Genomic DNA, 25,611 nt, shown 5'->3' with positions numbered 1-25,611 from the left:
ATCCTGTCATTGTGATTATCCGTTGGCTTTATGTCTGGCATATTCACGTCGGAAAAGTCACCAATATCTGAAATCTGGGGGAGACTCGCATTTTGGTCATCAACAAACGCATGATTGGCAAAAGTCGACCCAGAGACGTCTTCAAAGTCTGTTTCAACATTTGCACCGGAAGTGAGGCCATTGGCATTGTTTTTTGCAGCTTCGTCGACGTCTGTGTTTCCACCAGAATGACATTTGCAGAGGCGGGCAATAACTCCATTTCTGAAAACGAAAGCAAAAACTTTGGTTAACAACAAAATTTATTTTACGTTTTTAAAAGTCCTTTCAAAATGTAGATATAGATCGAATGACAATCCATAGCACCCATTATTGTTTAGCTTTTGTGATTGACTTACTTCTGCGAACAACTCCGTTGAAGTATAAATGAGGGCTTCTTATTTGTTAATACCAACGGTAAAATGAAGCTCCGCCGAGGCTGACGAAATGAGCTTTTCTGATTGGCCAATACTACCCGAATGTGACTGAGGAAATCGATCAATGCTGGCAACTTACCTCCACAAGATTATTATCAGTGAAATGAGAATGGCTGAGACAATGACCAGAGGTACAGCCAAACCAACAGAAACTCGGATAATCACGTCTGAAGAGTAATGACGAGAAAGACACTCGTATTTAGTTCTTGAGAATAAAAGATACAGTATAAGGATACTGTGCTCCTCAATGACACCGACTTAAAGTAGGAGTTTAGGGAGAGCTTCGATTCATCTAAATTATAGAATGTTGTAACTTTGACGACTAAATCAAGTTACAGCTTGTGAATTACGATTTAGAACTAATCTCGATGAAAAGAAGCAATTATCTGAGACAACGCCATCTTGCCAGCAAGAATTTAAATAAAACTCAAGCAGTAAATAAACCAAAGCGGACATTTACAAGACCCTTTTTAAAAAAAGCTCGATTGCTCTTTGTGTTTCTTTCCATTATCTTACCTCCTGAGCTTGATGTGGTTGTAGAGAAAGGTGAGGTTGTAGTCGAGATTGTAGTCGTTGGTGTTGATGTTATTGATGAGCTTGATGTGGTTGTAGAGAAAGGTGAGGTTGTAGTCGAGATTGTAGTCGTTGGTGTTGATGTTATTGATGAGCTTGATGTGGTTGTAGAGAAAGGTGAGGTTGTAGTCGAGATTGTAGTCGTTGGTGTTGGTGTTATTGATGAGCTTGATGTGGTTGTAGAGTAAGGTGAGGTTGTAGTCGAGATTGTAGTCGTTGGTGTTGGTGTTATTGATGAGCTTGATGTGGTTGTAGAGTAAGGTGAGGTTGTAGTCGAGATTGTAGTCGTTGGTGTTGGTGTTATTGATGAACTTGATGTGGTTGTAGAGTAAGGTGAGGTTGTAGTCGAGATTGTAGTCGTTGGTGTTGATGTTATTGATGAGCTTGATGTGGTTGTTGAGTAAGGTGAGGTTGTAGTCGAGATTGTAGTCGTTGGTGTTGGTGTTATTGATGAGCTTGATGTGGTTGTAGAGAAAGGTGAGGTTGTAGTCGAGATTGTAGTCGTTGGTGTTGATGTTATTGATGAGCTTGATGTGGTTGTAGAGAAAGGTGAGGTTGTAGTCGAGATTGTAGTCGTTGGTGTTGATGTTATTGATGAACTTGATGTGGTTGTAGAGTAAGGTGAGGTTGTAGTCGAGATTGTAGTCGTTGGTGTTGGTGTTATTGATGAGCTTGATGTGGTTGTAGAGTAAGGTGAGGTTGTAGTCGAGATTGTAGTCGTTGGTGTTGGTGTTATTGATGAACTTGATGTGGTTGTAGAGTAAGGTGAGGTTGTCGTCGAGATTGTAGTCGTTGGTGTTGGTGTTATTGATGAGCTTGATGTGGTTGTTGAGTAAGGTGAGGTTGTAGTCGAGATTGTAGTCGTTGGTGTTGATGTTATTGATGAGCTTGATGTGGTTGTAGAGAAAGGTGAAGTTGTAGTCGAGATTGTAGTCGTTGGTGTTGATGTTATTGATGAGCTTGATGTGGTTGTAGAGAAAGGTGAGGTTGTAGTCGAGATTGTAGTCGTTGGTGTTGATGTTATTGATGAGCTTGATGTGGTTGTAGAGAAAGGTGAAGTTGTAGTCGAGATTGTAGTCGTTGGTGTTGATGTTATTGATGAGCTTGATGTGGTTGTAGAGAAAGGTGAGGTTGTAGTCGAGATTGTAGTCGTTGGTGTTGATGTTATTGATGAGCTTGATGTGGTTGTAGAGAAAGGTGAGGTTGTAGTCGAGATTGTAGTCGTTGGTGTTGATGTTATTGATGAGCTTGATGTGGTTGTAGAGTAAGGTGAGGTTGTAGTCGAGATTGTAGTCGTTGGTATTGATGTTATTGATGAGCTTGATGTGGTTGTAGAGAAAGGTGAGGTTGTAGTCGAGATTGTAGTCGTTGGTGTTGATGTTATTGATGAACTTGATGTGGTTGTAGAGTAAGGTGAGGTTGTCGTCGAGATTGTAGTCGTTGGTGTTGATGTTATTGATGAGCTTGATGTGGTTGTTGAGTAAGGTGAGGTTGTAGTCGAGATTGTAGTCGTTGGTGTTGATGTTATTGATGAGCTTGATGTGGTTGTTGAGTAAGGTGAGGTTGTAGTCGAGATTGTAGTCGTTGGTGTTGATGTTATTGATGAGCTTGATGTGGTTGTTGAGTAAGGTGAGGTTGTAGTCGAGATTGTAGTCGTTGGTGTTGATGTTCTTGATGAGCTTGATGTGGTTGTAGAGTAAGGTGAGGTTGTAGTCGAGATTGTAGTCGTTGGTGTTGATGTTATTGATGAACTTGATGTGGTTGTAGAGAAAGTTGAGGTTGTAGTCGAGATTGTAGTCGTTGGTGTTGATGTTATTGATGAGCTTGATGTGGTTGTAGAGAAAGGTGAGGTTGTAGTCGAGATTGTAGTCGTTGGAGTTGATGTTATTGATGAACTTGATGTGGTTGTAGTGTAAGGTGAGGTTGTAGTCGAGATTGTAGTCGTTGGTGTTGATGTTATTGATGAACTTGATGTGGTTGTAGAGTAAGGTGAGGTTGTAGTCGAGATTGTAGTCGTTGGAGTTGATGTTATTGATGAGCTTGATGTGGTTGTAGAGTAAGGTGAGGTTGTAGTCGAGATTGTAGTCGTTGGAGTTGATGTTATTGATGAGCTTGATGTGGTTGTAGAGTAAGGTGAGGTTGTAGTCGAGATTGTAGTCGTTGGTGTTGATGTTATTGATGAGCTTGATGTGGCTACTTGAAGGGTCGGTGTCTTGCTGGGAAAACCACCTCCTGAGCTCGATGGGGTTGTAGAGTAAGGTGAGGTTGTTGTCCAGATTGGAATCATTAGTGTTGGTGTTATCGATGAACTTGATGTGGCTACTTGAAGGGTCGGTGTCTTGCCGGGAAAACCACCTCCTGAGCTTGAGGTAGTTGTAGAGTATGGTGAGGTTGTAGTCGTTGGTGTTGAAGTTGGCACTGTAGTTGTTGTCGGTGTCGGTAGACCTAGTGTGGAAGGAGGAGATAATGGAGTTTGGCAAGTTGGTGGCGTAACTCCTGTTGAAGATTTGAATTCGAGTGGGGAGGTGGCTTAAGGAATTAATACCGAGCTGGATGTCATTGGTTGTATAATCAAGACCGCTCGGGTAGACCAAAAATGCAGACCGAAATCCGAGGCGGAGGTTTAACGCGTTTCCATTAAACATAATGATATCCTGTGACCAAGGCCTCTTAGAATGGAAATTTGAACACGGAATTGTTTTTAAAACCACAACAATGGTGCGCCCAGGGCACTCCTTTGAGCGATATTAAACATGGTAGTATCTTTTAGTCACAATTAAAGAAAGAGGCAACGTAATTAGTGAACAAATAAAAAACGGGGAACGCCACACAGGGCAAATTACATTTGGTGATCTGGTAAGAAATTCTAACCGAAACCCCCAATCAGATCTTCCATTAGAACTAGATTAGAATCTCGATCAAGTCGCGAGACAATTATTTAGACAGTGTCTGAGTTGAGTCCGAGGGTGAGTCTTACGTATCGAGTAGCTCAATGTACGAACAACCCAAGTCGCTATAAAAACATTTTGCATGTAATATACTGTGTTGTGAAATTACCTTCAGTAAGTGACAGCAGCAAGAAATATCCCAGAAATCTCAGAAACATGATTAATCCGTGTCTATAGCATGCAATTCGCGAATACCAGCTTCATCCGTATGTTCCTCTCCGGTCCTTTCCACGGTCCGAGTGAGTTCCGGATGCGTAGGATGATGATTATGATGATGGACGGCGTCAGCAGTTAAAAAGCCGGGGTTTGTCTCTTGACAAATGTGTTAGATTCTCTACAACGATGAGTAAGACACGATACTTAGTCAGATCATTCCTATAGCATTATTCCATGATAATAAACGTGCAGTATTATATTTCTCAGTTCACTGCTTTGTATACATTTATTGGTACATGTATTTTGGCCCTGAACTGAATATCTCAGTTTGAAAAGTTTATTGTTAGTTCTATTCATTGATCTCCGTCAACGCCTATAGTTCAATAACCAGGAGCTCCCACTGCTTGATAGTCTGTTTAAACTAAAATATGTATGTATACAGGTATTTTTATTTTGACCCAGAATAAAGTATCATAAATAAAACGAGTTATTGTCTAATATTTCGTTGGACACATTCGATCGCTGGTTCAACAGAGACGAGAAAGAAGGCCTTTAAGGTTAAAAGATGTTGGAGATCATTGAAAAGGCTTGCTTATGAGCGGAGTGAACTTCCTGATTGGTAGGCCTGTCCAGTAGAACATTTCTATTAAGAACACCCTCGCGACTGAACAGTGCTGTACTTAATAGAGAGGTGTCCTAATTAGATCAAATTGAATGGAAACAACCTATTTGGGATCAAAACTAGAGTCCTTTAAAATAGAGAGGTTGTCCCTTACTAGAAAGGTGACGGCCAAGGGTGGTTCTACCATACTTCCTATACTACACCTCCAATTATCGAATACCTCAGGTGGTGATAGGAGAGGCTTGATGACCACTACGCCAGCTAGGAGCTGTCCCAACTTTCTATTTGGGATGCCCCGATTGTACCACTAAGGTTTCAGGTCACCTGCTAAAATCAGTTCCGGATCTAATCCGACAGTGTCCGTCAACTATTGAATTAGATTGGTCGCACCGTGTATGATCAGGCAATCAGGGATTATCAGTGAATTCTCATCTGTCACCTTGAGCTTAACAGATCCCATGTGGCCTACCACTGAGCCACTGGTCTCCCGATTGCTGGTTGATTCAGCATGTTCAGCTATCAGATTCTGAATCATAGTCATCACAGTCGCCGATCAATTGACCGTACTCTAGCTGGGAGTAGATTTTAGTAGCAATATACCTACCTGATCTTCTGTGGCTGGTGAATTTGAGGGTTGTAATAAGGAGTGCATTTCACCACCTCTTAAATTCTTTTGGTTTGAGAAATGATTAGACAGGGCCCTGCTGTTACTGGTTATCTATTCCCACTCCGGCACGGACATGGACTGAGCACCTCGGTCATAGAGCCAGAGAGCAGAGTACCACAGGGAAGACTCTTGCAGCAGCCTAATTTTGTCATCCTGTTTATCTTCCTATCAGGGCTGCCACTGTTGTGCGAAATAAATGCAGGGAATCTGGTGTCCATGGTGGAGGGAGAGGGAGGCTGTGACTGAGGCCATGATACAATGATGAGAGAGCTGTTTTTGTGACTACTCCATCTGGTCACACCTCTCCACTGGCTTGAACCTGTCGACACAATGGATGCAAGTGTCTGACGTTTGTCTTTAGTTATTACTGTGGACAAATGCATCGCAAGCATGCCCTGCTGTACACACAAGAACAGTCAATGACACATTTTGATGCCTCTGGTGTTAGCCAGTATGAGAGATGAGAGAGCTCTTTTAGTGAATTCTCTATCTGGTCAGCTGGGCTATCTCTAGTTGTGTCATTGTTTCAAGTACACCTCTCAACTGGCTTAAACCTGTCAATACAATGTATGCAAGGATGCACAGTAGTGAAGTGTCTGACGTTTGTCTTTGGTTAATTTACTGTGGACATGCGTATTGTAAGCATTACCTGCTGTACACACAGCAAGAACTGGCGAATGGTAACGTCATTTGTTATTTAGGGTGTACAAGGGCACATTTTGATGCCACTGGTGTTATCAAGTATGAAAACAGCTCGAGTGTAGTGTGGTATTGAACTACCCTGCATAACAAAGATTGTGATCAATGGACTCCTCTCCTGGGGTGCAAAGGTCCGTATGCTTGTAGTCCAACAGTGGTTATGGCCATTGTAACTTTATGCATAATCCACTAGGTAAGATGACCTCAGGGATGACTGAAACTGACAACACTAAAAGTGTGTCATTTCCTGCTTCCATTGGGATGCAAGACATCGGAAGCGGGTTTTTTATTTGACCTACTGTTCAAGGTCAAAATCTGGTAAGCACAACGACTCCAATGAAAAGTTTCGATTCGTGATGGTGTCCTTCATGTAAGAGGTGAGTCAATAAGAAAAGAACTGTTTCTCTTTCAAAAAACTTTATTGTTGTACATTCCAACGAAGACACATGACGAATTGGAATATTGTGTAGGAGGAAACCCGCATACCGGGAGAAAACCTACGCAATCGGAGGGAGTCGCCATCTCCATCACACAGGTGACAGGTGCAAATGTTTGATGACTTCATACATTGTACATTATAGTTTCTACAATGATCATAGTCCATTATTTTTTGCTGCACCACTCCGAAAGCCCAATACCAGAAGAGAACCAGGATAGAGGAAAGTAGCACTATCCCCTCAAGACATGGTCAACTTCTTTACAAGATGTCACAAAGAACCACTGATAAGTGTCCTTGCAACACAATGCTAAATTGAGATCAAACACAATAGACTCTAACTACTCCACCACAATGGTTTGAGTTTATCAACCTCTTCATGCATTCATGTTTATTACACATGAATAGCTGTATTAAAACCTATTGTGCATGCCCTCAGGTGAGTCATGCGAGCTGACAATAGGTTTGGTCACTGCCAATGACTTACAGGACCTAATTTGAATAACAAAAGAACCACATTTCTCATGGCTACTGGACAAAGCTGGCTGCCACTTAGCATGACAAAAGGAGCAGTTCTGACATTGATTTGCATGACAAAAGAGGTGACCTTGACAGGGCAAAGATTGAAAGCTGGGTTTTCCATACTTTTGCCAAGTCATAGAGTCTTAGATCTCATTTAGACATTTTATAAATATTTATTTTGCAAATATTTATTTTACAAATATTTATTTTACACACAGGATTTACAAATACATTCATACAGGACAAACGTCTAAAAGTTGACGTTTTACAATTACACTTTTCTCGATCAATTCAGTATCAGATCTAACCTAAATTGTCATGACGGGTTCAGAAAATACTTTCCTCACCGACAGATCATGACAATGCCCTTACAATGAAAGGTCTTTTGAACAGAAATTTTTAAAAGACTGAACTGTTTTGACCACTAGGGTAAGATCAGTCTTGTTTGTCAAATTTTTCAAAAGTTTTCAAAAGAATATCAAAAGGTCAGTCGTAACCATGGTTACAAAACATGCATGCATGCCACCATTGTCGAATGCTGGTGCTGAGAACACACACTGACGACAAAGGCTAGGGAAGGACCAGTCTTTAAAACTTTTCATAAGAATATCAAAAATTCAAACTTGATATTCTGGCAAGGTTCATTTTCACCAAAACAGTGATATTTCAACCAACTGTTTTAGTTCAATTGTAAAGATGTTTTGGTATTTTAAGATTTTTTGGCACCGGGCCTTGCCCAGGTAGGAAAATTCAATTTCAACATATCACTGGGCGATTGGTCAGTTGTCTCCAGCATGAAGGCATTCACGTACTGAGCAACTGAGCCAGCCAGTGTGACAAACGGTCCAGGGCATCGGAGCCCAGGCCATGTCAGTTAATTCTATGATACTGATGAGATCGAGAAACGGAATGAAAAGCCTACGGTTCCATCAGACACATGTGTTCTTGTTTCGTGGGGTCAGCGAAACAACAACACATGGACCCCATGTCTAAAGGGATGGATATAATCAAATGAATATCTGATGAATTCGGTGATTTTTTAAGCAGAATGATAAGTTTTGCCTGAAAAGAATTTCAGGGTCCAAGGCGGCTGTTGGCTCCTCTGGTAGCAACCAACAACCCACCCACCTTAAATTGTTCTTCCTTCTTTATCTTAAGCACAAAATTTTCCTTGAAAATTATTTTGTTTTGGTTCAGGCGAGCCACATTGGCTCCCTTGTCAGTCAGAAACAACCCAACCCCCCATAATGGTTATTTCAATTTCTTCCTTTAATAAGTGAAAGATTTTGAACCATGGCATAAATCATGGTCATGACCAAGCATAGATCAAAAGAATCTATCCTTGTAGAAAGCAAGGTGAATAAATTCTCACCATCAGAAAAATTTGAATTTTCATTAAATCACCTTTCAATCAGATATTTTGATCAAACGATAAGGCCTACGGTGACAAAATACAATCTGACCGTCGTATTGACTGACGGCGTGGGGAACAACCTCCTTCCTTCCGTGGGATGTTTCACCATGCTGAAAAAAAGACAACATGAAATGATTAAAGGCTGGACATAGGTGCACATGCGGAGTTGATATTCAATGTCAAGGGGCCATTGTCTCGCAGTATAGATATCCAGTAGACAATTCACGCCAGTAAACAAACATGATGTAGGCGAGGTTTAGCTCCACCTTCGCAGTTTCCGTCAGACGGTCAATACAGAAGTTGCACGTTCCCAAGCGGCCTGACCAAAACCGCTGAACTCAAAGCGAGGCTTCGTTGGCGCTTGTTACCTACACTGAAAAGTGCGGGCATTCTAAATCCAGGAGTTTTAGTTACGATGCGATTTTCATCAGAATTGCACAGATGATAGTTTTAACCAATCTTTACACTGTCGGGCGGAAAAAGGTGTCGCCATAAAACTGCTTATATTATTAAAACAAAACACTTTCACATGTTCTGAATCAGTTATGATGAATTCCTTGCCAAGATGCAATGGAATATTCAGGGAAAATGACCAATGGGAAAGACTACCCCAGGTATTCCTCAACATAATTTCATTTAATGATTCTGGCCCACCCCGTATTGATATTTGGTGTGGTCGGCACTACGTAGAGCGGTCTTCAATTCACGAATCTGATGAGTAGCACTATCGACTGGTGTTGAACTGGGCAGACATAGGAGTTGACAATGTCCCCCTAGAAAAAGTGTCTAGCCCCATTGTTGTTTGACAGATTAAGGTGTGTGGTGCTATAGAGACCCTGACCGACACTACCGGTACCTAAAGGTACCACTACAGTCGTTAACAGCTCAATGTAGCAATTGATATTCATGCTTATTGCAAATTAAGGCCTGGGCAGTTTTCCAATAGGATAGGATTCCGATAGGACACTATGATTGTGAAGGATTCTGGTGAGGAAGGAATATCTGTCCCAGGATATAGTGTCACAGGGGCAAATTATTCTATCAGTATCATGCAATTCAACGTGATTCAAGCTCCCAATGTCTTTCCTTCGACTTTGTAAGTCTAGGATTATGACTCGAGGACATAAAAAACTTATCCCGTTTACAACCAATCTGATTTGAGTAAGATAAGAAGATCAGAGACGCACGGCTCTTCATTACTGTAAAGTGTATATCTAATTTATCCCGTTTACAACCAATCTGATTTGAGTAAGATAAGAAGATCAGAGATGCACTGCTCATCATTACTGTGAAGTGTAATCACGTTGAGCACTTGAAAACAATCCCGAAACTCTTCGGCTGATATCACATCACATGAGGCTACTATGGCTCCATGCATGTTTGGCTGGCCATTCCCAGAAAAGGAAAGTTCTGCACTTGTCCATGAAGGTCAGCATATTGTGTGACATCACAAGATTGTATATCATAACGACCTCTGTTGTGGAGAGGTGCGTCATTGATTTTCGTAAGAGCCCGATGCTATTGTCAGCTTGGTCACTGCCTGGATGTGGACCAATGACCTCAGCTCGTACAATGCTGATTCCAAGTCGACAAAACAAGGAATCTGTGATGATTGGGATTATTGGGAGATGCAGACTTGTGATGAAGTTGTGACTGTTATCATTTGTAGCTGCTGCCTGGTCTAACTGGATATTTTTTCCACAGATGGCTCAGGATATTTGTCCCAAATCCAGCTCCCAGTGGACTGATGGTGGCCAGAAGTAGACCACACCCTGTCACATGCCCACCTTAAGAAAATGTGTAAGATGGGGCACTATGATTGTGAAGGATTCTGGTGTAGCAGGAATATCTGTCCCAGGATAGAGTGTCACAGGGGCAAATTATTTTATCATGCAATTTATGCAATTTAACTGAAGTCTAAAGTCTAGTTCTTTTTGCACATTTCGCAACAGTGTATTGATAAATCAAGATTGGTTCAAACTATCATCACGGCAAGTTTGACGTAAATAACACGGTAATTGGTATCACAAAATCAACGTTGGATAAAGTCTGTTCATTAAGAGAGAGGTCTCGATCTCTCAATCAGGGTACACATAATCAAGAACATTTGAAAACTGAAATTGATTATAAGTTTATATTACCGTGTGATGGCATCCTTCTGAATGTACGACATTGAGAATGGCTGTCCTCGTGGTGGCTGCAGGATATCATGTCAGGGCTCTATGGCCGTAGCTCTAAGCCCTAAGTCCAGAGAGTCCCTTGGAGTTCGATTGTCATTATAGTCTATAGAAGATTGTCATTATCGTCTATTAGAATGACGGACATTTAAGTGTTCAATCCATCCACACAGCAAACACGTTCCCTTCCTGATCTTAGAGAAGGTTCTCCTTGAATTGGTCTGTCAAGGCATCGTTTGCTGAACTGTGGTTCGTCACTCCTGTGCATGGACATCCCTCAGCGCAACCATTCGATCCACTGAATCCACTCGACTCTCAGTTGTCTGCCCGTATCGGTGAGCGACTGGAAAACAAAATTTAAGGTTACTCCATTGTTCTACCATAATTAATGCACTTGTGCCATAGGGCCTTTCATTCAGTTTCATCAAATTCACCAGTCGTTGATGATCAAGAATCACAACCCTTAAATCCTACACCGTTCGTTAAAAACAAGAAGTTTGTAATTGAATTTAAAATTTCCAATTGCACAAATATGTACCAAATATAGATTTCACCCTGGCACTGCTGTTGTATAGAATTACAAATACCAGAAGCACCCAGTTTCAGCAAACTCGTATGCATAATAACTGTTCTACAGCATTGTGTAGAACTGCAATTCTATTTTCCTGGAATTATGAACGGCGTACCCCTTAAGTAAAAAGCCCTCACTCGGCCCCTTATCTCATCGCGTCTCGACATCTTGTCTGTCCCAAAAGTATGATTTGCAAGTTTTGGGTTACTGGTCTTGATATCAACAACTGTTGAGATTGTCACCCTACTTTAACTCTTAGCCCAGTCTATGCTGAGAGCTTTCAGTGGAACTGGAACTCAGATTAGCTGCTCAATCAGCACTACAACCTGAGCATTTTCAACTGGTGAGCCCGGGAGCACGACCGCTTGTCAGAGACCCAAACCACGGCACTTTTACTTTGATTTTTGACACAGTTTGTGTTTAGTAAGGAGCGATGCAGTGACAAAACCATGGATGGAAAATCTAATAACCTGTCTATTTTCAGTGCAACCACAGAACATATGGGATATTTATTGGCACACCCTGTAAATACACTTTAGGGCTGAGTTCGTAGGTTTCAAGAGTACGGTATATGCAGGTCAAAGGTTTCCCAATCGACGTGCGAAATCACCCTGAAAGTGCTTAAGTCTTCAAGCTATATGGGGATATCAGCGCATCTCTGCCCGAATAATCGGGTAGAGCAAAACCAGGCGGCTGAAGTGGGTTTTTCAAAAATCATCGCTAGTTTCCGGAACGGAGTTGGATGTTACTTAAGAAGTGTGTTCTCGTCTTAATTTTCTAAAAGCCTAAATACTGACGAACACAACGCTCTACTTCTAGACACTTGATTTGCAGTTCAATTCCAAACTGAGATTGCTTGTGCAGTTTGAAGATAAAATCTACCAATTTGCAACCCTACTTTACTCTGGTAATGAAACGAACTCAGCCCATGGCGTGTTCACCCAAATACTGTCTTGTCATCTGTTTATATTTACCATGTGTTGGATTCCTTCGTCATCCAAAAACTTTGAGAGTTACATCTACCATAGAACGAATTGTAGATCTTGGTTGAGTGGTTGGGTCTTCTCGACAGCCATCATCTCAATCTGCAGCAGTCTAGATAACAGGAAAAATACATTCAAGGACCTACCTCAAAATGGATAGATTGAAACCAAAAGATTTGTTTTCTTTTCATTTGGGGGAGATGGTTGTCACTTCAAGTTTCAGGTTTCGTTTTCATAAACTTTTTGCTCACTGTTCAGGAGAGCTTCATGATTTCTGGCCAATTTCATTTGTTGGAGACCAAGTCTTCAGTTCTTAGTCATAATAAGGGGTAGAGGGTTCACAGAAAAAGAAATAATTTCTTTTGGCTTCAGTCTATTTGGGATGATTCCCAAGTATAAGTTGACATTAATTTCATTGACACTCTTCAAGTTCTACTTCTTTTTTAATTATTTTTCTCTCATCGACTCCTAATTCTTTGGTCGTCGATGTTCAGATCGAAATTTCAGCTTAAAACCAACGTCGTTCTACAAACAAACTCTCAAGTTGGCTTTGAAGTTTGTTTCATGAGAATCAGGACTAAGTGGTGGTAAACCTGCAGTCTGCAACATCATCTTTTGTATCCCTTGTCCTTGTGTCCCTTGTCCTTGTGGCCCTTGTACAATGTTGGCTCGGGCTGCCTAAAAAGAATCATATTTTTTGTTGAGGGGTTTATCTAATTTCTGTGTGTTTCTACTGCATGCTGCGATCACACTGAATCCGATTTAAAACGTTTTCCAGAGAGCACTCTCCGGAATACAAATTGGCTACACCATGTTCGAAATGGCTGCACCACACTTGGCCTAATGTTATTCGATTTGAAAAGTGCAACTCTTGCCGCGTATTGTAGTAACGTGCCTTTCGTGGATGAAGATGAGTTATTTTAACATCTGCGTAATGTTTCTTTTAATGCAGACGTAACTGAGGACTAAGTAATGCTTACCCTTTATGGCTCCAACATTGGTAGCAACATCTTCTTCGGGTCCATCCAGTGTCTTCTCGGCTGACGAGTTGGAGGCCGGCTCTCCTTCTTCATCGCCGTCTTGTCGATTTCAGCGGGTATATATAAGCTTTGTGGAGCACAAGGAGGTCAAGAACACTGTTGTTATCCAAAGAGCCCAATGTCTTCGTCAATAGCACTAAACTTGTTTAGCACATTAGTACCACACGGACACGCCTGACATTTCGTCCGACGAAATTCCGCAGGCTAACAACAGGTCTCGACCCCAGTCATTCCATCCCCCTCGAGATCAGGTAGGGGATCGCTGGCCAGCTATTGCTTACTATTGTTAACAGTCGTAAGACTTATCCCGCCAACACTCTAAAACAAGGGGACCAATTGAATGACTAGCAACACGCAACTCTTATTTCCCCTATCAATCAACCACAATGACTCAAGGGGAACACGTACCCTGAACCTTAGTCCATGTCATCACCGTCGAAACTTAGATGAGGACCGCAGAACAAAGTGGCAAGCATGCCTGGGACCCAGCCACCGCGCCTTGGACATGAGATGAGATAGACTCAAGTCGCCAGTCACGATAACCAAATACACCAAGCGTATATAGCTTGAATCGAACCCGATCTATCATTGTCATTGGTCACCTGGCCTGGCCTGGACAACTGAAAGCTGAATAGGTTGAAAAAGATGATAAGCAGGAAACAGGAAAACAAAGAATAACAACTATACTAGCTAGATAACTACGATAACTACTCTAACAACTATACTAGCTAGATAACTACGATAACTACTCTGACAACTAGAATAACAACAATAACTACAAAACTATCACAACATTGATCAGTCACACATCCAGCACTCACTACAGCGACTAGAGTCCCTCCTCCCCCAAGACCTCCCACACCCTTTCCCAATCCCATCTCTCACACACACACACACACACCCACGCAAACACAAAATCTTACTATTGGCGACAACTTTTTAATAACCGCCCGATTAGCATAGAAGTGTCACTATCAATTTACTTTATTCATTTTAATTACATGACCAAAACATGATTTAGTAGTGGCTACATGTATGTAGTACCAAATTTATTACTGCATTTTAACATTTCTTGGGATAAAAATGTTTTGTTTTGAAATGCAAAATATAGGTTGAAAGTTTTAATATCTTTGATCTCTTAGAAGAGTGCACATAATGAAGTTGATTTGGGAGAACAGCCAGATGGGTCTCCTGATTCATATTCTTTGTGCCAAAATCAATTGTTTCATTCTTTTTCCATAACCTGCCGATAATTAGTCTGTAATTTCTTTCACTGCCTTGAGGCCCTGTTGGGGATCAAGAAGTTACAAGTTTATTTTACCAACAATAACACAGATTTGACAGTGACACCTCTATTGACAAGTCAGACGAGTCATAACCAGGTACTATACCTACCCTTCTTCTTGGAAATCAAACGAGAATCTTCAAATGCAATTGCGGACAAGGTTGTGTCATCTGAAATGATAAATTGGCACAATGCGTTATAACAGTACTTCTGCCAATACTGTCGTAGCCATTATACTAAATGTCTAAAAATGATGGTTGAATAATATTTCCCAATTTGTTTCATGATTTGCCTTCCTTGACCTCATCCCTTTGTTCTGACCAAGATATGGACACCACGAAAAAGCTCTGAGGTGGCCAGATTGATTTGAGGAAACTGTTTTTTGACCGACGTCTGATAAGGCAAGTCATAACCTGATGGCATACAATACATACCCAAAATCATACAGGATTCTTCAGTTGCAATTGCGGAGCTCAGGCCAGAGGGTTTGTAGCACCTATAATGATAAATTGGCAAAGACACATGATAACAGCGATTCTACAAAAACTCATGAAATAAGCACGTACACATGTAATGAAACGACCAGGGACCACCGTATGCGGGTAATACCGTATAGATATTTGGTGGTTAGGAATTCATCCTGGTTAAGAAACATGCTACATGTATAGTTAGTAATAGGTCAAATCAAAGTCGGTGTGACATTTAATGTATCGTTGCTTGGAGTACCTACCAAAAAAATATATTCGAAAACAAGTCACTAATAAGCGAGATATTGCACTTTTCTTCTTCTTTAGTTTTGGCCTCCTAGTGGCCAAGTCGAGAATCAGATCAGATTGAAATTCGATGTCCGAAACTACATGACGTAGGGAGTCATGTGTATCGAATTTCAAGTCCATAGCTTCAGCGGTTAAGAAACGTGCCATAGTTACAGTACACCCAAACGGCCAATTTACGCCATTTGATCTCTGTGATCTTGAAAATTAGGTCACATTGAAAACACGTATGATATGTGATGTATCCTGTGCTAGGAGAACCTACCATAAAAATTTATTGAAAACGAGTCACTCTTATGAGAGACATCACACTTTTTAGGTTTCCACTTCTGGCCCCTGGTGGCCAAGTCAAAAATCAGATTGGACCGAAATTCATTGTCCGAGGTCACCTGACCTAGGGGGTAATGTGTACAAATTTCATAGCTCTAGCGGTTAAGAAACGTGCAACTGTTTTTAAAACAGGATACAGCCGACGACGGACACAGTGGTATTGTAATTTGTATAGACTGTCACAACCACTGTACTGTCACAACCAAGTTTGAGAAATAACAAGATAATAATGCTGGATAAAAGGTGAATCTTTATTTCTTCTGTTCAAATCAAGTGTGCACTGTCTCTCCCATATTCATGATTTCAAATCAAGAGTCTCCACAACCTTTTCACCATTTGACGATCTTTTTTTATCTTTTGCCAAAATTTTAGCCAGGATTAGTTTCACTTTCACCAAGCTCAATTTCCTTTCGTTTTGGCGCAAATGGCAAAGGGCAGTGAGACACCAACCCCTGAAACAAGTCACCAACTCGGATTAGCAAGATATTGCACTTTTTACCTTAATTCAGTGTTGGCCCTCTGGTGGCCAAGTAGATAAATCTGATTGATTCGAAATATGGTGTAATTCAAGACTGTAATGTAGGTCATCTGGGTTTATGATGCCAGGTTTTAGCGTTAATGTGCCATAACACTCGAATAGCTAATTTATGCCATTTGACCTCTGTATTAACTTAGGCAAAGTTCCAATTTTGGTCGCTTTCTGAGAACCAACAACTGTTCAGAAGTTGATCTCAAGAGATATCTGTTCAGAAGTTGTTCTCAATATAGCTGCGAGTGATTTTCTATTTCCAAACCTCCATATTGAGAGCCCAAGCCTCAAGTCAAGAAAATGCATTTTTCCCGCCAAAAATTAGACAAAAAAAGGTTGTGCTCTCTTCCAAAATCCTTTTTGCCTGTAAAACGAGATGTAATCGTCAAGATTCAGTGAGATGATACCCACCTTTAGAACGTTGATGCTTTACACAAGTAATTTTGCTATTTCATAATGTTGAAATAAGTCAAAATTTGAGATAGTTCTTTTTGAAAGAACCATGTGCACCCTGCCAGAATGAATGTTCTGCCTGCACTGTATGTGAACCAAGCATTGGAGTATAAAATGTGACAGGTAGTGGTTTTATGTAATAGACCCCAAACTTTCTTTCACAAGGTTGACAAGAGCCGATTGTTGTCTTAGATAACCAAACAAAGGTGTCAGATCTTATTGGCAAAGCCAGATTGGTAAAATGGGATTGGCCAGCCATGAATGAATAACCTTTTTATTAGTTGATAATAGTGGACTGTGTCTCTATACAAATTGTACATGGTGTTTTTTTCAGTACAGTTGCTTGTTTTTCCTAAAACAGTTTCTTGCAATGAAAACTGGTGGAAAAGTGGTGAACTTATTGGATACGCACACACGTTACCCAGAGTAGCACATTGTAGCGTGCAAATATTTTTGAATATTTAGAATAAAAAAATCCACAAAAAAGTCTTGTAGAACTTTTCGTGGACAAGGTTAAGGCCCCATAAAAAAGTTTCTTAATAGTTGATCATCCTTTTTTCCAAAGAAAGTGATGAGGGAGGGCGTTTTTTGACGTTTTCTGAAAAAAAGGCGCGAATTTGGGGATTGAAGACAAAAAAATCTTTCAACAAATGAATCTCCTTGAATCTTCACTGAATCTCCTTGATAAGTGTTGTAACACTATATGATATGAGATCACCCTGATATATGATCACCGTGATATTGTTTGTAATGCTGAAAAATCGGATGTGTCAATGGTGTTTACGCATGCAATACCATATTTGATGAGTGTAGCGTTTTTGCTGCAAATCAATCGTCGTCTATTCGGCATGCCGCCGGCCGGCATCTACGCTGGGGCGAGTTTCCTCATTCAAAAAGTGAATAAAGCTGATAAAATGAACAGAAGTGGACATGCTTGGTGTCATTGGAAAGGGAATTTCATCAGAAACGCAACTGAATAGATAATGAAAAAATTCTAACCTGCTTAAGGCGCGAATTCAGGGATTGAAATTTGACATAAAATGTTTTTTTGATTCAGATTCGGGTGGAAAAAGAGATACGGGCAGGGCAGTTGTACTCTTATTTCCAATCCATGTGCCTGTGTCCCCAGGAGGCTCTAAAGGGTGGCACAGAATTATTCTCCCCATGATCTGGAAACAGAGTATTGTACATGTTGTACATTTTACATGTACTAGTCTATGTATATTATGTAGGTAGTGCATTGCCAATGTAACACCATGTAACTCTAGTGTATATTGCCTGGCAGGCTAGATGAAGGCTACATGCTATACGTCGGTTTTTCATATCGAGAGGGGAATTCCGTCCAGTTGATAACCTGTAAACTTATCGTACATTATTCGGTGGACATCATAAAGTAAAAGACTTACCTGATTGTTGATGACGAGCATTTCAAAAACGAATTAAATCGTACGACTAGACGAAAGTGAATTTTAAAAATGGCGGATTAAACACCGGAAGTTGTGTTATAGTTTCCGAGAGATTTGATTGGATGAAAACGACAAAATCCATTCTCCAAGCGTAGTCAATGTTCATTCAGATTTCGACCCATTCAACCCGGTCAATGTCAATCTCCCGGTCTTCGGTCCGTTTGTCGAATTTTACATGCACCCGTCGATAGTTTTCGAGAGATTTGATTGGATGAAACCGACAAAATCCATTCTCCAAGCGTAGTCATGGTCATTCAGATTTCGACCCATTCATCCCGGTCAATGTCAATCTCCCGGTCTTCGGTCGTCTGTCGAATTTTACATGCGCCCGTTGAAATTCTTACATAGTCAGTAGGCCGAGTGGGTTTAGCGGCAAAGATCACCATTGACGACGCTTGGAGAATAGGTAAATGTTATATCCCATCCACGTTAGGAGGTCATGTGATCTTTGAGATTTCGCGGGAAATGAAATTGTAAACTAACGCACATGTGCAGTTCAAATGGTGAACGGGTTTCTTAAGGGGACTATAGGTAGGAGCTAGGGGTGAAAGTGGTGGCATTCATTTGACTAATGGCTGCAGTTAGGGGCTTAAGCCTTAGAGGAGGTGGCGTTTTAATGTATGTATCTCTGTCGATATAGGATTCTCTTTCCTACGCTCTGAGTAGGCCTACCACTAGTACCAGTACCATCAGCTTCGAGCCTCGAGGCAAGATTATAAAGCTGATGTTGTCCACAAGTGGAATACCGGTATTATCTCATCCAGGAAGACAAGAGACCTGATTTGCCTTGAGTGAGGACAGAATTCCGAGTGATAAAATTAAAAATTACCCCGTCCCCCCCCCCCCCCCCCCCCTGTTTAGGGGGGAAACGGGAGACAAGTTACTCCATGAACCCCAAACATGGTGCTGACGACCGTTATGATCACAGCTTATCTTTAATCCAACTTACTTAGAGTGATTCAAACACTTTTAACTATATTTTTGATAAGCAAATGCCGATATGTATGAAAGAAGTGGCGGGAAAATTCATCTGAAACGTGCTTTTTGGCGCGCGTGACGTCATTTCTTTGTTGTGACAACAAGGCGGTTTTGGTAACCGAAAGGGATTTGTTACATAGCTTGTTATTGGGCAGTGGCCCAGATCTTCGAGCGTGATTGGGCAGGTTATTCTGACGTCATAAAAACCTGTAAATAGAGAAAGTCGGAACGTGGAGATCGCAAAATAACTCTAAAACGAATCAAAATTTCGGCGTTAAAACTTTGGTGAGTGACCTGAAATTCCAATATCTTATAAAAGAGAAGTTACTTGTTTAGTATATTGTGTTTATTTGATAAATTTATTCCAGATATAGCCATTTTAAGATAGTTTTTTGGGAGGTTTGTCTTGTGGTGTGTGTAAATGTACAAGAGCAATGCATGTAAACACAGTACAGCATGATCATGCACTAAGATTTCGTACAGTCCAGGATATCATCATTATTTCGTCATCATCAATCATTCAATGATCATGCCCACCCAAAATGAGTCATTGTCGTTTCCTTTTCTGTTGGTCTATTTTTGCCCCGTTGTATCATAAGTGCTTCCTACCCTACTTTTACCCGTTTCAGTCACTCTATGAATGGTAGTATCGGTTAAAGTGACAGTGAACAGTAAAGAGTATAGGCCTAGACCCTTTTAAACCACCACCCATAGGCCTACACCAGGAGGAAGTCATTGCGGGCCCAAACAAACCTACCGGTAAATAATTTAAGCACACCAGACAAAAGGTCATGCGGTGTTTTGTTTGTTGTGGGCTGCAGTGGCTTCCTCCGCATGATGTGAGGGCCTTTACGAAAAAAGTTTGTCTTGGCTTTCTACGACACTCGGTTCATTCTCTTGCATTGCAGATTCTGCCTTTGTTATCAACATCATTTGGTAAAAGAACAGTCACCAACAGAATTTGATCTACATTCTTATGAGACACAAACACCATCGGCATGAAGGACGAAATTACTGCAGCGGTGCTATTTCTCACTCGGTTAATGCGAAAAGGTAATCTTTATTTCATTCTAGAATCTCTTGTCGTTAGTTAAACTTGAAAGTCAGAATTGGTGTACCCATACCAAAATATTGTCGGCCAGTCTTACTGAACTAAGATACTGGACGGCCTTAAAAGCTTTTGTATTTGTTTTTAAATTGCCCTCGGACTATGAAAATTTGTAGTCACCTAGCTTGAAACAGTCGGGTGTCCAAAGATTACATATGTTCATGAATCATTGCAAATATAAAATCTTTCTTCAGCTGACACTATGACGAATGACCACCTGGAAGAGTTCAAATCAAAGTTGATATCAATTTTACAAAGCAAGTTTGAGAACCATTGGTACCTGGAAGAACCAACAAAAGGCCAGGGATACCGGTGTATTCGGATCAACGAGTTTGAGCCCATTGACCCGGTGATAGCTCAAGCAGCAATTGATTCAGGGGTGCAGTACCGGGACCTGGGTTTACCCCTTGAGTTCACGCTATGGGTTGACCCAACAGAAGTCTGCTGCAGGTAATGTCTTCGTTGTGAAATTGGGCTACATGAAGATCAAAGGATATGAGAACAATAACAATAGTCAATATGTGAACTTGAACCATGTGAGTCACATCACCTGATCACAAAACATAATAAACTTCTCAGCCTGTGAGGTCAGATTTGTTTGTAATTGCCAGTAGGCCTAGAGTACAAAACCCTCCATGAATCCGGCCAGCCCTAGTTCATGTTTTTGGAACTTATCCAAATATCTTACATAATTTTCCAACTAAAACCATGGCCTTGACATGCACACTCACAATTGGGTTCACACACAGATTGGTGACAATGAGCTTGTTATGGTATCAGGATATTTAATGTTCCGGGTCCATGTGCCATGTGTAAATACTTCTAGGCCTACTGGTACTTGTACATGTAGTATTTACTAGGTCTGCATACAACATGTTTTTATCTGCCCGGCCTTGGCAGCATTCCATGTATTTCTACATGAACAGGAAATTTGTTTCCTGTCTTAAAATTCATGACATTGTTGTTGAGAATGACTCTCAAAGTCCTTGGTTAGGTTAATTGTGGCCTACTGTACTGGCTATTGTTAACAAAAGTAACACCAAGTGAATTCTTTGGTAACTATCTGATGAAAAGAACGCCAGGAATTCATTTCTGACTATGCCATAGTAAAGATCACTGTTACGCTTTGTTGCAGGTGAAACGCATGACTGGTCAGCGAGCGCCCAATCAAACTATATCAAAGTTGTCCATGTGACATTTTCAACATCTAAGTTCTCATTGAATATTTCAGGTTTGGCGAGAGTATAGGTTCTTATTGTACGGTTGCCACCTTTAAAGATGACAACAAAGAAAACAAGGATAACATGGACATCACCAAGCTCATCGAACAAACCACGGCGTTAACCCACAACGACAACACCAACTCGAACAGTCAGCGGCCGCTGGTGAACAATCATAAAAAAAATGTGCAAAACAACAACGCCAGCAAGAATAAGAACGCAGGACAGAAAAAACAAAACACGAACAACAAACAGAAACAAGGCCAGAGTTCGTCGAAACATCACACGAAGGACCGATTTCACTGGGTGCGGGACTCTGGATCGCCAGCAGTGAAAGTCCATGCGTAATTGAGTTCATGGTTTGTTTTTACAGGTTTTTTGGTGGCCAGTTCAACATGTGCTGAGAGGATTCGTACGTGAACAATTTATCATTCTTTCAATGAAGAAAGATGCTGTTCGTTTCTTAAGGAATTTAAGAAAACAGCTCAGAGAAAATAAAAAATAACTGCATTTAACGTGTTTAAAATTTGTTTTTGTTTAGAATCAATGCAGAAAATTATGTTACTTGTTTTCCTCATTTGTATCAGCTTGTCAAATTTGGAAGCAATATTCTGTCTAGTCTTTTGATGCCTCATAAAACAAATGGATGTTTTAGAGTGCAAGTTTGGTGAAAAAAAAGAAAATACTTCAAAATCAAGAAGAAGGTTTTTATATGTATGTATAAGTTATCAATTTATTAACTTTTTCTCTCAATGAATGAACTGCATAAATTGTCATCAGTTCGATTTTCTGAATCTGTTTTTGAAAGGCCCTCCCAGCCCTTGTTTAAACCCTTGGCCAGATTTATAGCATTTTACACATGCATTTTCTACGTACATGTCTGTTGGTGTACAGATATTTTTAGTCTAGTGTTTTACGCGACTTTTCTTATTCGAGTTATAGCATTTTGTAGAAAAAAGGAAAAAACTTGAAACATGGCCGATTTACCGGTACACCTAATGCTGCTAGGAAAAGTGCATTTTAAATGGCTCGTTGAATGGACGTGGAGTTGGATGACAGCAGGGTGCATGTCTGTGTAATTTGTTGCTAGTAGATCAATGTGAGTTCATGACATTATTTCTTAGCACACCATCTTTGGGTCATGACATGGGTGGGAAAATTTTGAATTTGTAAACAATTAGGCAATAGTCTTGTGAGTCCTAAGGGGGGGGGGGGGGATTCTTAAAATGCAGCAAGTTACACAGAACTGTTCCTTGTGAATTCTGTTTATTTTGGTGTTTTGATTAGTTTAATATAAATCCTAGAATCTTTTGATGGTGTATGCTAATGTAATCGTAATGTGTATATAGTCCATGGTTGCCAACTTGTAAGAGTCTCAGAACATGTTAACATTGCTTGAGTTGATAGAAGTTGTGATCAAATCAAGTTGTTTTTGTGAATCAAAATGAATTGTTAGATACAGTTATTTTTCATAGTTGTCAGCCTTGACCATTTTGGAAACTTGAAAATGGAATTTTTGCGACTTCTGCATATTTTATGCTTCATTCCAAGTGATGCTGATCTCAACAATGTGCTTCACAAGTATCGCCATTTTCAAAGGCAACAAGGTGATAATTATGATATTGTTAGCTGAGTCAAGTATAGTTTACGTTGTGAAATCTTACAGAGCCTTTAATCTGGGTGCTCTCAAATGGTGCTCGGATTAGTTGAGGTTGTTTAGACGTTACCATGGTAACTATTTTTAGACGTTATTTGAGTAGGGTTGGCACTGCTTGGGTTAACAGTTTCAACATGTTCTATAAAATGGTTCCTATCGAACACATCAATGTTTTCGAACCTGTCCCTTGATTATTTCATGATATATTGAAAGTCATTTTAGTACACCCAGGTACCATTGTTTATAATTTTCTTACACTGCTCGGGATTTTAAGGCTCTGCCAGCCCTACCAAATATATTTTTGTGTGAGTATAATTTAGGTAACTAGGGCAATAGAATATTTAGCTTTTTGTGTATCGTACAGTGTCCTTTTTAAATCAACACATTGGCTTGTCAATATTTCATCTAATAGGGAACAAAAGATCATTGCACATTTTGAAAGGCCCTAAAATATTGCAAACAGAATCACACCTTGTTTCTTGTTGTGAGAATCACACAGCTCTTTTCTTTTCACCCACCTCACCTGTATTGAAATTCCAAGAATTTAAACAACTGCATTATAAAATTCTGCAGTATTGGCTCGCAGGCTTTGTGCCATCTTGACTGAATTGACTTCAAACATTGATAAAACCGAGCAGAATTTTTACTTTTCCCAACCTTTGGCTCAGCTGTCACTGTTGGGAATAGCCAAGTCAAGAGCCTTTCCAAATCATGTGATGATCTCCTGTTTCCCATTCGTGGATGTACTTGTTACTGCCATAACAGGTATGATTGTGTACAGTCTAGCTCATAAATATCAACACCTACACGTTCTTCTTATGTTCTTCATACAGTCAGTGTCTTGCTCAATTTGCTGAAGACCACACAGGAAATGGCGCATTAGTTTGGGTGATATCAGCAGTGTATTACACTGCTGGTGATATGGATGGTTGTATGTGGTACATGTAGCTGTTGAAGTGAGCTGGGCCACCCACCTTCTTTTTGCCGTCACATCAATCAAGATTTTGTGACGTCGTTTCTTAGTATTCCAATTGGTAGTTCCCTCATCATTCCTAGTTCTCGTGTTCCGTTTCTTCTTGCAGCGCTTTAAATTCTGCCTTCTTATAAATGTTTTAGCGAGGTCAGATCTGGAATATTTTAATCAAGTTTTACTGGCAGCCTTATCCCTTGGATCTACAATGCGTCATGTATTTACCTGGCATATTATTCATTGTTTATAAGGTGATTCATACCATATCCTGTTCTAAGATCCACTGACTGTGACTACCACGGATAGATTTACTGTAAGTGTAATGGCAGTAAAAAGTCTCTCTTCTACTGTGCTTTTAACTAATCAGTTTTACTTCATGTTGTAAAGGATTCCAGTTTGTTATGGTCGAATTATATCATTGTAAAACTTAGAATACCAGTTTATAAGAAAACAAACTGCTGCTTAACCAAAAGGAGTTTGTTTCTTACAACCATTCCATGTACGGTATGTGAGGGGAAGATTTCTACGTGCTACATTTTGTGTGCACTGTATTTATGGCAGTTTGCTCAGTCAAGTATACATTCGTTTTTCAACCAAGGTAGTAAAATTCAGACGGATATTAAGGACGAGTCAGTCCTCCATCAGAGAAAGCCTGCTGGTCAGAGTCTCTTTTGAGGGCGAATTCGTCGATATCTTCTCATTTCTTATTCTATTCAGGTTCTCAGAAGCCAGCTCCGTTCTGAAATTGAATAACTAGACACTTTGAAACATTGCATCTTTGCAGCCACGCTTAGCCATAATTCATGATGATAGCTTTCGATGTAGTTTTATATCAAGTAATGTTTCTCACCATGTTAGCCCTCAGGTTATCAATACAGGGTCAGTCATGATTGATCTCAATGTGTAGGTAGCTAGACTGGTAGCGTCACAGATATTGTAAGTTTTATGGTCATATTGTAATCTGGATGTTTTTGCTCAGTTTAAACTTGCTGTTTGTGACGAGATGGTCAGGAGCTTTTCAGCTACAAAGAGTACATGCATGTTACACCTCCATGAATCATTGGTCTGTACTTATCACTGATCTTACATGTTGTGCTAAGTCGCAACAACTCCTGACTGTCTTTACAGCAGTACAGCATTGAGAAGAAATGTCTTGAAATCTAGATTTATGACTCGGAACCAACTTTTCTAGACTGATCCAAAATTGATGTCGCTGTATTTGAATGTTGTCCCTTCTTATTCAAAACTGTAACACCGAAGGCCAAATTTCCTGAGTAGAAGGCTTATTGAACTGCATGAAGCTAGAAGTAAGTAAAATTTGATCAATCTCATGAAAATCTCATGAAATTTTCCTCTTTTCACTCTCCTACAACATGGTCATAACTCTCCAATGGTGTAGCTCATTGTGTTAATGTACAGTAGATTCTACAGAGATGACGAGCAGTGTACCACTAGCCTGTAATTGCTAGGCGTTATTTATTCTTATAATAAATCTACAGTTTTATTATGCATATGAAAACTCGGTTCTTTTGATTTTGTCGGGTTTCGAGGAGCTAGAAAC

The 25,611-nt window shown here is 40.3% G+C and overlaps 2 protein-coding genes and 1 long non-coding RNA gene across 3 annotated transcripts; 1 reads left to right on the top strand and 2 right to left on the bottom strand.

Moving 5' to 3' along the window:
• Positions 1-4: 4 nt before the first annotated feature.
• Positions 5-3,691, bottom strand: LOC135502245 (probable cyclin-dependent serine/threonine-protein kinase DDB_G0292550). The gene is made up of 3 exons (XM_064794905.1): positions 990-3,691; positions 553-640; positions 5-261 (listed from the first exon to the last, which is right to left on the bottom strand). The coding sequence occupies exons 1-3, from the start codon at positions 3,689-3,691 to the stop codon at positions 154-156; spliced, it is 2,898 nt and encodes a 965-aa protein (XP_064650975.1). The 3' UTR covers positions 5-153.
• Positions 3,692-7,488: 3,797 nt separating this feature from the next.
• LOC135502182 (uncharacterized) lies at positions 7,489-18,141 on the bottom strand. The gene is made up of 8 exons (XR_010449738.1): positions 18,058-18,141; positions 15,001-15,062; positions 14,677-14,736; positions 13,222-13,908; positions 12,835-12,919; positions 12,233-12,353; positions 10,652-11,030; positions 7,489-8,620 (listed from the first exon to the last, which is right to left on the bottom strand). It is a non-coding gene; the product is annotated as an uncharacterized LOC135502182 (long non-coding RNA).
• Positions 18,142-19,296: 1,155 nt separating this feature from the next.
• On the top strand, positions 19,297-25,569 carry LOC135502170 (protein BTG3-like). Its single transcript, XM_064794796.1, has 4 exons — positions 19,297-19,380; positions 20,004-20,148; positions 20,398-20,653; positions 21,435-25,569. The coding sequence occupies exons 2-4, from the start codon at positions 20,094-20,096 to the stop codon at positions 21,769-21,771; spliced, it is 648 nt and encodes a 215-aa protein (XP_064650866.1). The 5' UTR covers positions 19,297-19,380; positions 20,004-20,093; the 3' UTR covers positions 21,772-25,569.
• The last annotated feature ends 42 nt before the right edge of the window (positions 25,570-25,611 follow it).

Source organism: Lineus longissimus, chromosome 18 (genome assembly GCF_910592395.1).
Source record: "Lineus longissimus chromosome 18, tnLinLong1.2, whole genome shotgun sequence".
NCBI lineage: Eukaryota > Metazoa > Nemertea > Pilidiophora > Heteronemertea > Lineidae > Lineus > Lineus longissimus.
This window is presented reverse-complemented; position numbering and strand designations above follow the sequence as displayed.

What these genes read in the sequence shown, in the direction of transcription:
- LOC135502245 (XM_064794905.1), bottom strand. Translation starts at nt 3,691, where the DNA reads ATGTTTAATGGAAACGCGTTAAACCTCCGCCTCGGATTTCGGTCTGCA. An exon ending in AACCACATCAAGCTCAGGAG is followed by an intron (nt 641 to 989) that starts GTAAGATAATGG and finishes ATTACTCTTCAG; the next exon opens with ACGTGATTATCCGAGTTTCT. An exon ending in CTGATAATAATCTTGTGGAG is followed by an intron (nt 262 to 552) that starts GTAAGTTGCCAG and finishes TTTCGTTTTCAG; the next exon opens with AAATGGAGTTATTGCCCGCC.
- LOC135502170 (XM_064794796.1), top strand. Translation starts at nt 20,094, where the DNA reads ATGAAGGACGAAATTACTGCAGCGGTGCTATTTCTCACTCGGTTAATG. An exon ending in CACTCGGTTAATGCGAAAAG is followed by an intron (nt 20,149 to 20,397) that starts GTAATCTTTATT and finishes ATCTTTCTTCAG; the next exon opens with CTGACACTATGACGAATGAC. An exon ending in CCAACAGAAGTCTGCTGCAG is followed by an intron (nt 20,654 to 21,434) that starts GTAATGTCTTCG and finishes TGAATATTTCAG; the next exon opens with GTTTGGCGAGAGTATAGGTT.